The sequence below is a fragment of the Coturnix japonica genome, chromosome 2, assembly GCF_054131305.1.
Source record: "Coturnix japonica strain WE chromosome 2, WE-NBRP24, whole genome shotgun sequence".
NCBI classification, from domain to species: Eukaryota; Metazoa; Chordata; class Aves; order Galliformes; family Phasianidae; genus Coturnix; species Coturnix japonica.
Genome location: NC_140664.1, coordinates 5,946,329 through 5,960,623, shown reverse-complemented (window position 1 = coordinate 5,960,623; position 14,295 = coordinate 5,946,329). Strand labels below are relative to the sequence as shown.

The 14,295-nt window shown below is 35.4% G+C and overlaps 1 protein-coding gene across 3 annotated transcripts in view; it reads left to right on the top strand.

The window, feature by feature from the left end:
- The window catches only part of KHDRBS3 (KH RNA binding domain containing, signal transduction associated 3), a 76,903-nt gene extending 66,094 nt beyond the window's left edge, over positions 1 to 10,809 (top strand). For 2 of the 3 annotated variants that reach the window (XM_085536927.1, XM_032442911.2), the window contains 2 exons: positions 3,534 to 3,592; positions 6,618 to 7,221. In XM_085536927.1, coding sequence (XP_085393053.1) covers positions 3,534 to 3,592; positions 6,618 to 6,709 — 151 coding nt within the window. In that variant the 3' untranslated portion in view covers positions 6,710 to 7,221. Of the gene's footprint in view, positions 1 to 3,533; positions 3,593 to 6,617; positions 7,222 to 8,146; positions 8,207 to 10,078 lie in introns of those variants that run through there. The other variant, XR_004306295.2, reaches the window with a different exon arrangement.
- Positions 10,810 to 14,295: the final 3,486 nt, after the last annotated feature.

The window sequence follows — 14,295 nt, the reverse complement described above, 5'->3', positions numbered from 1 at the left end:
CAAGTTAAATGAATTCATCTCTGTAATTTGAGGACTGCCTTTCTGTACTCTACGAAGTCTAACTTATACCGTTCAGATCTTTGTTGCCCCCACTGCTCCCATTGTGCTGAGAGTTCTTGTCTGTTTGAAAATGACATACTTCAGCATTATTGTTCATGTTGGTTCTTGTTTCTGTTCTCATTTAGCTGTTGAAACACATTGGTAAACACTTGGATTGTTCAGGACTTCCAGTCTAGTTTCCTTTGACAGCATGGATTGATATCCTTGTTATCTCATCCTCAAACTGCTTTGCAAGCCAGAGAAATGTGATGTGAGGTTGGTTAGGGTTCAACTTGTTAGTTTCTCTGCTGCTGCTTTTTGGTTTGATGCTGACATTTTGTTTTGTCTTTCCCACGTTTAGGAATGGATTGTTAGTATAGTCCAGTTTTGCTGTAACACTATAGGTTCCTACTACTGCCATTCCTGAGAAGTCTTCTTACTTGCTTTGTGCACTGTAGTCACTCCTGCTGCTTGTCCTTTGTGTTTCCCTTTTTGAGATATGACACATGATGGGGGTGGAGTCCAGGGATAAAGGACTGGAGATACCAGTAACCAGAAATTCCAGGTGGTAGAACTGTTTGCTTTAAGGAAAGACAGTTCTGTTAGAAATACATTGTCCTAGTTTTGTGCCTGGTAGGTAGCTTCAAAATGCAGGTGTTTATGAAGGCATTTCACTGTTCTTCAACACAAGTAAAAAATATTACAATTCCTGCCATAAAAGTAATTTCTAAACAGTGATAGCTAAGAGAATCCTTGAGAGGGCACTGTGGTCATCTTTTTGGATTATAGGAAATAGATTTGCTATTTATATTATGAGATTAAAATGGAATGTAGTTTAAGAGTGATTGCATCATTTTCTTGTACTTTATGAGGCTTGCACATATAGGTCTCAGCTGCTTTTTGAAGTCATTATCTCTGTATTAGACATAAGCTGAGATGCAGGCTGAGAATGTGAGCCAAAGAAACTTCTGCCAAGAAGTGTTATAGCTGTGCAGTAAATAAAAAAATATATCTGTGAGATCCAAATCTTCTCTGGATGTCCTGGTTTCATGATACCCTGCTGTAAGCTGGATTACAGAATCTATTTTAATGATCCACAAAAGCATTAAGAACATATATTCAATGTTGTGCTCAAGACATTGTGGAGATGAGAAGCTTCACTAAGATGATCATTGTCTTGACAATAATACTTAGGACATGCTTATTCCTGTTCGCTGTTGACAGATGGATTTTGATATCAGAGGCAGCTGTGCATGAAGATCTGAGGGGAGGGACAGAAAGAGGCTTGTCCTTGTGGAAAAGTTCTGTTTGGATGTGATCCTGTCATTCAGGGTCTATCATGTAGGACATCTTCCTAAAAAGATCCATACTTGTTCTTTCTACATTGTTGTTGTGTGTGATTTCTTTAGGACAAAGGTGACATTTATGAAGCTACTCTTAAAACAAAATACCTTCCCTGTTTGGAAGTTTTCTTTGGTTGTTTTCTGAAAACTCTCTGCCTTCCGTTAGTTCCAAAATTAATGCTGATATCCATGTGTAAAATGGAGAAACGGGGGAAAAAAAAGTTATTTTTCCCTAGCAAGCATTACAGGAGACAAGTTCCAAAAACAAAAGAACAAACAAAAAAAAGCTGGCTTTCGTCACTGAGAAGGAGAAATTGAAGTAAAAAGTACTGAATCTCACTGGGCAACATCACTTCCCATTATTATTTCTATTTTTATACAGATTATTAATTTTGAAGGATCAGTCGATTAATATAGATAAGGCATGATATCCTATTAGTGCAAGTAGAATATTTTCCATTTCAGATGTTTATTTGTATTGTGGTTTACATAATGTAAAATGAGTCACATTTTGTTTAATGGATATTTGGGTCTATGAAATGAAACCCTGCAGAAGTCATTCTGACAGGATTGACAGATACGGGAATAGGGCTCAGCTGCTACAGGCCTCTGAAGTTGACAGTTTGAAAATAAATAATCACGCACTGTGTGGAGGGATAGTGCATGTCAATTTCAGGTTGGTTGTCAGAATAAAGACTGTTCTATCACTGGCTGCTGCAGGGAAAGATTATGTTATATCTTAGGCTTCAAACTTCGACCTTATTTCTGTGCTGTGTATCACATGGGCTGACAAACCACATAAAGTGGTTTTGTTGGGTACAGATATATTGTTAGATACAGATATATTGTGACGGTTTTCATAGTGCGTTGTTCATGTTTCTGTTCAGGAAGTTTTACATTAGCAATTAAAAAACATTCAGCTACAGTTTTCAGATATGTATTTACACACATCAGGGTTTTACTGTATTTGGCTTGGATTATTTTGTGGAATTCAGAAGTTACTAATTAAAAAATGAAATCTGTGGTGATCTTACTCAGCTTAGAAGTAATTGTAACTTGAGAGTTACTTGTATTATAATATTATATCTACCGGTTCATGCTAAGGCTGTAAATTGCCTTTTCACTCTGATTTTTCTTTTGATAGAAATCCATCTAGTTTTGGAAACACTTTGTCAGTATTTGCAATTACTTGTTAGTAATCACATTTTACAAGATTTCTTTACCAAGCAGGTAAAGATTTGGTGACATCGGTTTGTGGAGTATACAGTTATCGTCTTTGTGCTCTGCCTGTGGTTAGAAAGAAAAGGAAAGAAAATGAGACACTTTTTTTTTGATGACTAGTATTTTGTTACCTAATGGATGGAATGGACAATATATAAAAGCTTATACATAGCTATACTTATACAAAATATGAGAGAATGATGGATATATTGCTTTTAGTAGTGCTTGTCCTCTAGGTTACATTCAGTGATCTTACTGTGAATAGAAAATGTCACCATGAAAAGGAAGACTGTTTTAATCCATGGTTATAGTACTCATACAAATTTTTGAGTACTAATGAATGCAGATTTCTGCTTTAAGCTTTGAAATTCTGATTGTCATTTCTTTTCTACTTCTTCAAGTGATAGCCTTTGCATTTGTGCACATCTGTCTTGTTTTGAAGGCACTAAACTCTGCAAACATGTAGGCAATGTATAACCCTTGCTTATGCTTTGTGTGTTTTTTTTACTGTGAATTCAAAGATTCAAATGCAAACCACTAGGAAGTAATAGACAATGATAGCAAAGGAATTGGATTCAGAACATTACCTGCTACTCTTCTTACTGGCACTGCTAAGATCTTCAACTTTCCTATCTGTATGTGTAATAATAAATGTAAAATTCCCACATAACACTTTGCACTGTGGACTGGGGTCTCAATGCTGGAAAAATCAACCTAAACAGATGTAAATGAGGTTTACTTTTCCTTCTTCTTAATGTACAATGAGGACCTTTTAGCTGTACTGTCACTTGAATGCTCAGTTTCTTTAGCTTAGGACACATCTACATTCTAGATTCTCATTTTGAAGTCAGAATGTGTAGTGGGAAGCATTGCTTCTTAAAATGTAACTCCTTTATTTTTTGCTTTCCTTCCTGCTTCCCTCCTGTACAGTGGAGCTGATTACTATGACTACGGCCATGGACTGAGTGAAGAAACATATGAATCATATGGTGAGTAGCTTTAGGCTAAGTGACTACAGTAGTAAGGATGCCTGAAAAAAAAATTATATGTATATATAATCAAAGATGTAAAATTTCCATAAGGCAAACTTCATTGCTGCAGTGGCTAACAGCTGCTAGGAATTCCTTCACTGTCACAGAGCTCCACATGTGGTTATTGAGAAGAACACTGCAGGAAACTACTGTGGTCTATTAGCTAGTGTACTCATGTGAATGTGAAATCAAAGAAATAAACTAAAAGAGATTAGCCTAAATTGTGCTGCAGTGTCTCATTGAGTGAGATTTAAACTAAAAAATGTGTGTTGGTCCTTAGTTCGACGGTTGTTTGCTGCTGAATGTAAATGTTTCTCGTATGGCATAACTGGTGGTGAACTCAATACCAGCATAGAATACGCTGAACTTCTCTGACACAAAGCCAAACCAAATGCATTTAAAACTGTTATGGTCTTTTTGCATTATTTCATTGGCATGCATCAGTCCTGTGAAATCAAGCACAGTCATTAGGTAAAGGTTGTGGAAGTACTTTAGGTGGCTCATAGGCATGAGGGCAGGGAGTTACTCATCTGGAGACAAAACAATGTGTAATGAAGCAAAAACCATATGCCAGTAGTAAAGATCACATTTTTTGAGGTAGAAGTGTGGTAGTGACAGGTTTAATTAAAGAAATCTGTTACGGATTAGAGGCATAAAGCATGTTAAAAGGCACCTTTGCTTAAGGGATAAATATTAAATCTCTGGCTAGAGATCAGAGAAATTAAAAACAAGATCATTCAAATATCAGACATTTGAGGATTGCTAGTACACAGTATGAGAGTTATGATTCTGAGTTGTGCATGTGACAGGATTTTAGAACTTAAAAGAGCTTTATGAGTATTTCTTGAATTATATTTTAAAACATGTTCTGTGAAAACAAAAATTACCCCAACCAGGATCCTTGTCATAAGTAAACATTGTCTAAAGAGAGGTGTCCCTGCCTATAGCAGGGGGGTTGGAACAAGCAGATTGTAAAGGTCCCTCCCAACACAAGCATTCTATGGTTCTGTAAATATACCTAATATGTTAGTTTTCACAGTGACATCTGATTAAGATAGTTCTTTTTGCTTAAGAGAAAAGTCAGTTCATCAAAAGAAGTGCTAATTTCAAATTTCTTTATCCCACATCACTTTCAGTTGATGTTGATAGATAGATAAATGCAAGTGAAAAATTTACTTTTTCGTTAAACTCTTTGCCAAAGTAAGTATGATATTTCTAAGAGTATTTAAAGAATGCAGAAGTACAATACTTATGATGAAAGTACTTACTTACATAATGAAAAGTACTGTGACTCCACTGTACTCATTTAGTCAGGTGCTTGAAAATACGCATGTAGTCCCCTCAAACTGTTCTTACTTCTAAATAATGCTGCGGGTTTTTTTGTATGTAAACTGTTCTTTGCAGCAGTACGTAAAAGCTAGAATAGTTTATTTCTTATTCCTTAGCCAGCTGCCTTTACTGTGTAGCCAGGGTTCTTCTGCTTAATACAAGCCTTGCTTTCACTGTAATGAATAAGCCTCAGAGGTTGCTTTTCATGCATATTACTGTTACCAGATGGCTAAGGTAAATTTTAATTCTTCCAGCCTTGCTGTGCTTTTCTTTTTATTAAAATAGCTGGAATTAGACTATTATAATGAGGTGATGAAATTGTACTCTTGAAATTATTGATTTCCTAATTGTGTCAGCTGATGGCAGATATCTGCCATCAGAGGAAGTTGTTTTATCATTCAAAGAAATACAGAGGTTCTTCAGTTGTTGGCTGTAGTGTTTTTGTTCTATTGACTTAAACGTTTTATATTGCTATATCTAGCCATTTAGATTTGACATTTCGTTTCTGGATATCACTGGATTCAGTTGTACACCTTTATGCTTAGTGCAGAGCAGTTCTCAGAAGACAGATCTAGAATGTGTGTGGTTGCTTTTGGGATTTCTTCCTTTTTTTTCAGGGTTTATCACAGAATCATAGAATTACTCAGGTTGGAAAAGACCTCAAAGATCATCAAGTCCAACTGCAGCCTAACCATAGTACCCTAACTCTAACAACCCTCTGCAAAATCGTATCTCTGAGCACCACATCCAAACGGCTCTTAAACACATCCAGGGACGGTGACTTGACCACCTCCCTGGGGAGCCTATTCCAGTGTTTAACTACCCTTTCTGTAAAGAATTATTTCTAACCTAAATGAGTACCTATAAGGTACTCTGATTTGTGCTTACATTTTAAAGCATGCCTAAGTCATGTTTTGTTAAACTCTGCATTTGGTCCTGGATTTTCCTCTTGTTATGAATCCCTGACTTCACTTCGGATTCTCATTTAATAAGATGTGTTGATACTTGGTCTTAATATCTATGACCATGAAAATGGTAGAATTATGAAGCACTGAGTATAGCACACGTTTTTGAGATTTTTTTGTTGTTGTTGTCAAAATTCAAACAAGTGATGAATCTTTCTCCTTAATTTTATAATGTACCCTCATTCCTTGGCAGCTAGAGGAAGTGAGTGTTCAAGGAATTCAATTTTGCCTTGAGATTTTTAGAAGCCACAAGTATTTACAGTGAAGCTGTGGCTTTTCACTGTTAGATAGCATATATGAAGGAAGCCTAAATTGCTATTGATCAAAATAAAAATATTTCTGAGTCACTTAAATGTAACTGAAATCCTTCAATTATTTTATTCTAGTGTAATTATTTGTCTGTTAATGTACCTGGCATTTTTTGCCTTTGCACTATGCAGACTTAGATGAATGCCAGAACCTTAGATAGTTTCACCTTAAGTCTTGTCACACTGCATGCTGTTATGGGCTGAACGACTAAGCTAGCTCATTCAGATCTGTTGCATCCACACTTTTTTGACCAAGTGTTAAACTTCCTTTTGTATACCTTGGTTTCAGAAAATAGTGTTTCGATTAATTTCACAATTAAGAAGAAAGTACAGCATTGGAGAATACTGAAAGAGTTCTAATTGTGTTTTCCCTTCTTGTAGGGCAAGAGGAATGGACCAACTCAAGACACAAGGCGCCTTCAGCAAGGACGACAAAAGGAGTCTACAGAGACCAGCCATATGCCAGATACTGATTGTACTGTCTGATGTTGTGAAATATCCAATCTCCACCAGTCCTGTATACTGTTCAAAGTAATTTTTTCTATGAACAATCCCTTTTTATTAAATCAAAACGCTTAAAAATCTGAATGGATGGACTGAGCTTAAAATATTTTGTTGACAGAACAACCTGGACAGAAAGATATGTAAAACAAGGAACTTTGTTATTTCCAGACTGTATTTGAAAAATAGGTAATCAAAAAAATAACCTTTGATTAACTAGTGTTAAACTAGGTTTACTAAATATGTTAGTCCGTTCTTTTAACATAAGCGTAACCTTTTATTTTAAAGGTTTTCAACAACTTAGTTTTTAGTTTTTTATTTTCAGCCATTTGCTAGTTTTTTTCTCTTTGCAAACATGCGTAAAAAGGGAAGCAAATTACAAATGCAAATAATGTGGTATTTTGTAACTCAAGTCTTGAAATGTTCTGTAGTGTTAAGCAAAGTTTTACCCTTGCTTGATACTAAATAAACTTTTGAAAGAAAATCAGTGTGTGTGAGATTAATTTTATGGTCTATCTTATAATAAAACTCCATAAATAGTAGTAAACAGGGAGAAATCAATTTAACACTGATCAGCATAAAAGGCTTATATTAAACATTGCACAACTTTTTTTTTTTCTTTTAAAAAAAGGTATAAACTTAAATGTACGTTTACATACTCACCGTAGATATAAATGCTGTTTAAAGTATCCAAATGGTATGGATCTGCTTGAGTGCCACATTAAATCAAAATATTTTTTGTAAAAAAAAATGGGTTAAAATAGCTAATGAATTTACTGAAAACGATGTGATTAGTTTTCACCTTGTTGAGCGTTTTTTCACTAGTGCAACTTTGGAATTTTTATGAGAATTTTGGTACGTTAATGACCACCTCGCTCCGTGCTGGAAGCAATAAACACAAAGCTTTTAAAGACTTTCTGACTTGACTAATTGAGGTCGCTTTCGTCAGAGGCAGAGGATGTGTAACCCTTAAAACGGTCTTCATTTGCAAAGGTAAATAAATCCAATAAGATTTTAATCTCACTAATTTATTTTAGTTTAACCAATAAAAACAGGGAGACTACAACTTAGAGAGTTTCATTTCAGAATGTAGGGAAGGTTTTAAGAGCACCTAAATTCTCATTTTAAAACGTTTAATTTGTGTTAGTAATCTAAAATCCTTAGCTTAGATAGTTAAATGTGGACAAACTATTCCCTATTAAACAACTGTAAAACCTCATAACCAGTAGTTTGTAAGATATTATTTTTCCATAAATTCTAGTAACGTAAACATTGCAAATGTTATCTGAAGCTTTGTTAATCATTAAGTTTCTATTGTAGTTGGATTTATATTGTTTTCTTTATTTTTTATTTTAAATATTTCAGATTTAGTAAAATGTTGTGTTGTTGTTTTTTTTTTCTCTTGTCAGGAAACTCAACTCCTTGGACAGCCAAGACAAAAACAAAAACCTTAATCTTCTGATGCTTTGGTAGGTATCTTCACTCATCTCTGAAATCATTAGATAAATAATGAAGCTTCTGATCGGGTCCTTGAATTTTTATACATAAGGGTTTAATTACATAATGGTTACAGGTACTGAAATAGAATACGGTCAAAATCACTGGACATTTTCAGTTCCTCTGGGAAAAGGCATGAATTTAAATTGTCATTAAACAGGGCATTAAACTGTACGGGTGTGCGTACACTGTCCTCTAGCTGCTTATTGTGTAAATGTATCTCAGACTGGGAATAAAAGGTATATTTACCTTTGATAGCATTTCAGCTAATTAAGAATTTCATCACAGGAGAAAGTGAATGAAACTAAATGTAATTTTATGCTACTGATGTTCAAATGGGAACTTAAAATCCTGATCTGGTCAGCAGGCTTGTCTAAAGTGGTTTTATAAAGCTGAATAAAGCATTTTCTAAAAAGATTTAAAGGTGAGCATTTCTGCACAAGACACAAAGTGAATTCTGGCACAAATGGAGAGCAAGTCGCTGAGAAACATTAGCTATAGAATAGCTAGCTGTGCTGTTTCTGATAAATCCAATACATAAAGTAAGAAATAATTGAACTATTTTGCACAGATACTCTCTTTGCTTCCTATTTGGACCAGTTACTCTTACTGCTAACCCCATGCACTCAGTGCCTGCGGTAGACATGACTTAGAGCTGCATACTTAAAATATTTTTTCACACATCATATTGCATAGTATATTTAGGAGGCAACTGTAACAAGCTAAAGGATTTTTTTGTACATACAAATATGGTTTTAGAACAATTTTGAGACTACTACAAAGATTTAAAGTAGAGGACCTTATAAAGGTTAGGAAAGCTTGGAGAAGATTTCTGCCCACTCAGGTTCAAAGGGCAAAGATTCAATAACTGAGAGAAAAAACTAGTTGCTGGAACTGCTGCAGCAAACTGGAGCATCTTTTTAAAATAGACATGGTGAACCTGTTTAAATCTATATCGACACATTCAACACCATGTAATCATGAAATCGTTTGAGTTTGAAGGGACCCTTGAAGGTCATCTAATCCAATTCCCCTGTAGTGAACAGAGATACCTACAGGTAGATAAGGTTTGTCATAGCCCTGTCCAGCCTGACCTTGAGTTTCTCTGGGGACTGGGCCTCCGGCACATCTCCAGGCAACCTGTTCCAGTGCTTCACTACCCTTATTGCAAAAGACCATTTTCCTTATGTCCAATGTGAATCTCCCCTCTTTTAGTTTGAAACCATTTATCTTTGTTCTGTTAGATCCAGCTAAAGAGTCTGTCCCCTTCTTTCTTATAGGCCCTTTTTATCTACTGAAAGATAATGATGTTTTGCATAAATCATTAAGTTATTCATTTGATATACGATGAAACTGTGTGGCTTAAACCTAAAATGGCTAGTGGTGGGGCTTGGCTAGTAGGTGAACAAGTGAATCAGAAGTGAATTCAGCTTTCTGGGTTGCCTACCCAAGATGTATTTTTTGATTGCATTTGTTAGTACCTTCTGTATGAAGGATGAATGTATTCACTTTCTCCTCAATACAGTCCTGAAATTCTATAAACCTTAATTTTCTTGGTTCTGTTTAGAGAGAAAAACGAAAATAAAAATCAGGTGTCCCTGTTTTGCTTTGTTATTGGTCAAATATCATTATAGTGACAGAATTAGCTGCTTTCATTGAACCCATTATCACACTTGCATTGAATTCAATGACAGCAGTCTTTGCAATGGTTTCCCTAATTCTGCATGTATTTATTGTCCACATTATTTCCTGATCCTACTGCCTGTAATCTCACAGTCTTCAGAAAACTAGTATTTGCTATTCTCAGATTGTGTACAAATAAATTCTGTTTTTCTCTTTTTCAGGAACTTCTGCCATGTTAATTACTGACTGCTTAGAACATTGTACTTGTCCATGTGCCTAGGCAACAATGAGACAGGCTTCGGAGTATGAAAACTCTGTTTCTGTATTTCTTGTATTAAAGCCTTAAAGTGTATAATGTTATATACTTTTTAAAATAATTGTATATATGAACCCTTATTTGTTTAGTGATTCAAAATGTTCTACTTGGATCTCAATAAAGAATTTTCATTTAAGTTCCTGTTACAAAGCAATAATGCACCTTCACATTCCTGTAGTGACTCTTTTTAGCCTTATGCAGAAACTTAAGTGTGTATGAATTCTCATTACTAGACTTTAAATATGCTTTTGGAAATAGATTGTCTGATATATGAACAACGTGGATAAATTAAACTGAGGATCAGTGTTTCTTCAGGAAATTTATGTATTAGCTAAACATAAGCACCAAACAAAACTCATGGGTAGTAGTGATAATCCAGTTTCCTTCAGAAACTTGTATGACATGGTATTTTAATTCCTGTCTGTTGTATTATGCCGCTTATTCTCTTTCACTTGGTGTTTGCATAGAATTGTTTTTTCTGATAAGCAATCACTGGTTTTCTAGCAGTAGTCCTGGATGAGGCTTTTACACTTTGATTAATCTTGTATCTTACAGTTCTGTTTACTCGACGCTTTCTGCTTTATTTCAGTTGTGGTTGTGATAATTTGAAACAGAAATAAAATTCTGATAATTCAAGTCCTTGTGCTTTTCAAATAATATTTAGGGAAAAAAAAAAACACACGAGTGTCCCCTTCTTGTTACATGTCCATCAGATATATTTTTCTTACATTCACCGAGTCTCATTCCACCAAAAACTGCAAGATAAGCCTAATTTACTTTGAATAAGCAATGTCAGGTAAAATCTTTACACCAAGTGTCTCCTCTTCAGCATATATTATTTTCTAATACTGACTTATTGAAGAATGGATTAGAAATTTATTGGGCATCCGGGGAATATTAAGATTTCATGTTAACGCTTACACTGATGCAAATGTCTTGAGTAATAATTTGCGGGAAAAAAAAAAAAAAAGAAAAAAAGAAAAGAAAAAACACACAAAACCGAACAAACAAACAACTTTGATTATAGTCTAAAAAATGTCTACCTCCAGTGTTTGAATATTTAAGTTGATTTTTACTTGTTACTCTCAAAGTTGGGAAAGAATTTCCCTGCCGTCATCTCTCAGTGTATTACAACTGCATTTTTGCAATGTTTTCCACAGCAAGCAATAAGTAAATAGTAAATGAATAACATGCTTTAAAAGCAAACTCCAAAAACATTTGAGTAAGCACCAGAGATGGATTATAATGGATTCTCGTCACAAATGACAGACAGGCGCCTCCAGTGTGGAACAGCACATTTTAAGTGCTGGCCAAGGATAAAAACTATCTGTAGATCCTGAAAGAGGTTGGGGGGCTGGAACTTTGATAAGCAGAAAGCAATTTCACTTGCTGCAGTTTGGACTGAACAGCAGGACTACTGGCACAATCTCATTTGAGGAATATTATGAACTATTTAATAAGTAAGTTATTCACTACAGAGTGAGTTTCCTAACACTGATACTGAAATGTCTGGCCAGTATGACTTGACTTGTTTTAATATATGGCACTATCAAAGCTATCTAGTATTGCCAGTAATTCTGATATCTTTTCTAATCATTGAGTAGCCTAACATGGGAACTGATAGGGTTGAATGAAAGTGAGCTGACTGTGCTATTCTGTATTAAAAGCAATTGCTTAATTCTACTAAAAACTTGTGCTGGGAGTCATTATCTTTGTTACTGCCGAGTCCTATTCTTACTAAGTGCAATCATGTATTTGTTGTGATCTCTTTTGGGTGAAATCTTGGACATGTTGAAGAGATGAGTGTTTTGTCATTCACATCAAGAACCTGTATGGGTGTTGGAAACATTGGGTGCATCCTGCCTGTGCTGTCATTGATGACTCCCACCTTTACTGTGATACAGAAGCCCCTATGGTTCTGTGTTACCAGGTCCTAATGATGCATTACCTAAAGGTTTGGAAAAAAGACATGAGCCTGCATCTTCAATCTGAATCCTAGTCTTTCCAACAGTGTATTTCAGTGTCTAATAGCAGTAGTAGTCTCACCACATTTAGGTACATAAATTAAGGAAACAGCCTGTGAGTGGATGAGTTGAATGAAACCTTGGTTATCCATATTCCTAAAAACATGTTGCTGCGTGTACTTTTCAAGTGTGAACTCCTCATCCTTCTGGGTAAGAGAATGGAAACTTTAAAGATGAAAATAGTTATCAAAGTTAAAAACATATTTAATATGCTGATGGTACTGAATCTGCCCTTGGGTGGTAAAATTGCCAAATAACTGATGTCCAGCAACCTTAATGCTGTCACAGCTGAGCAAATGCACAGCAAGATTCAAGAGTATCTTTGACTTCAAGTTTATGTAAAAGATTAATTGGTTCAAGAGGCTGAGAGTTATTTTCACTAGCTCAGCAATTTTTTTTCCAAGACAGCTGCATTTTATTTAATGGGGAAAAAAATCCCCTATGGTAAAGGAAATTATTGAAGGTAGTTAGTGTTAAAGCACATATTGGTAAGATGATAAATGTTTGTGCAGCCTTGAATGAGTTTACAGTGTATTGGTGCTTGTCTTCAGGCAGGCTGTCTCTACAGCTACAAGCTGAGAGCACACATCTCTGTTAGCTTGGATCTTTAAAATGCTCAGAAACTTTAGCCAAGGGCAGAAATAAAGCTGCTTTGCTGTATAGTTATTTTTTAGTCTCCTTATTGGAAAGTATTAAGAGAGTATGAAATGGTGACATTACTAAGAATAGCAAATGAGGGAAGAGACTTTATGGAAATTTCCAGTTTTCATCATACTTGTGATTTATGAAATAAAAATAATTTAGATTTAATTAGTGTGTGGGATAAAATTTCTCAGAAATGTTTACATCCAGATATCAAAATAACTCATGCTATTTCAAGACAGAAAGCTACTGTGCTGTTCCTGACTAAACGAGGTTCTAATCCTACCACCCTGAGAGAAATCCCATGTGAATCAGTCCATGGGGTCAGATTCTGCTTTTGCAAAACTGGAGTTATCCACAGTTCATTATGCCCGGAATAATTTGGTGTAACACAGCTTAAGTGATGTATAAAGTCAAGATAGAAGAATTTTATCTGAATTGAAATACTGGCCCCTTCCTTTGTGGAGTCAGAGAAGGTTATTTTACTGACCTTAGAGTGATTTTCCCCTCCAAAGGAAAACATTCTGAACTGCTCCAACTGCTGACTCAAACAAACAAACAGAGTTGTTAATTGCTTCCTAAGGCAAAGGATTGAAGTGGTAACTTGTGCTAATGCTGTTGATCTGCCTGTGAAAGATTTGGCCCCCTCCCCCACACCATGCATCTTCATTTAATATTGTCTTATTTCCTTGTTCTTCTGAGTGGTTCTGTTTCTTCTTAATTTGGAAGTGGCTATTTCTTGTGTACCTCCTACTTAGAGAAAAGATGCAGACTCCACCTCTACAGAAATCGCTTCTGTCACTGAGGATGTATATGAAAGAAGCATCTGTTCTGAAATTAATTCTCCTGATCATTCAGTTACCAGCTCATAAATCCATTGATGCAACCTTTTGCCTCCAGTGTCAATGGACTGCTACAGAATTGCTCTGTTACATGTACTTTTCATGAACCTTAGGTTTCTACTAGATAATTTTGTAATGTTTATATTGCAATATGAATATTTACTCTTTAAAAAACTCATTAGACCCTTCAGGATAGTTGATCACAGGCTTGAAAGCCAATGAGAGGACCAAGTATACATTAACTATGGTGAATACTTCCTAGATGGATTGTGGAGGTTGTCTGGAATTATTGGAATTTTTCAAATGCAAAAATTAACCATATTCAGTTTATAATTTCATTTTTTACTGCACTTAAGCTTCTTAACTTCTGATGGTTTGAACCAGAAATATACCAGGGATGACGCTCAGTTATCCAGTATATTAATAAGTGTGTACTTTTTCATGATTCACTTATTCTATCATTGTTCTATCAGCAGTTGAGACCCTCTAAGATTGATATGCTTTGTCCTGCACTTTGGCAACAATAACCCCATGCAGCACTATAGGCTTGGGGATAAGTGGCTTGATGACTTTGAAGAGGAAAGGGACCTGAAGGTGTTGGTCGATGCTCACCT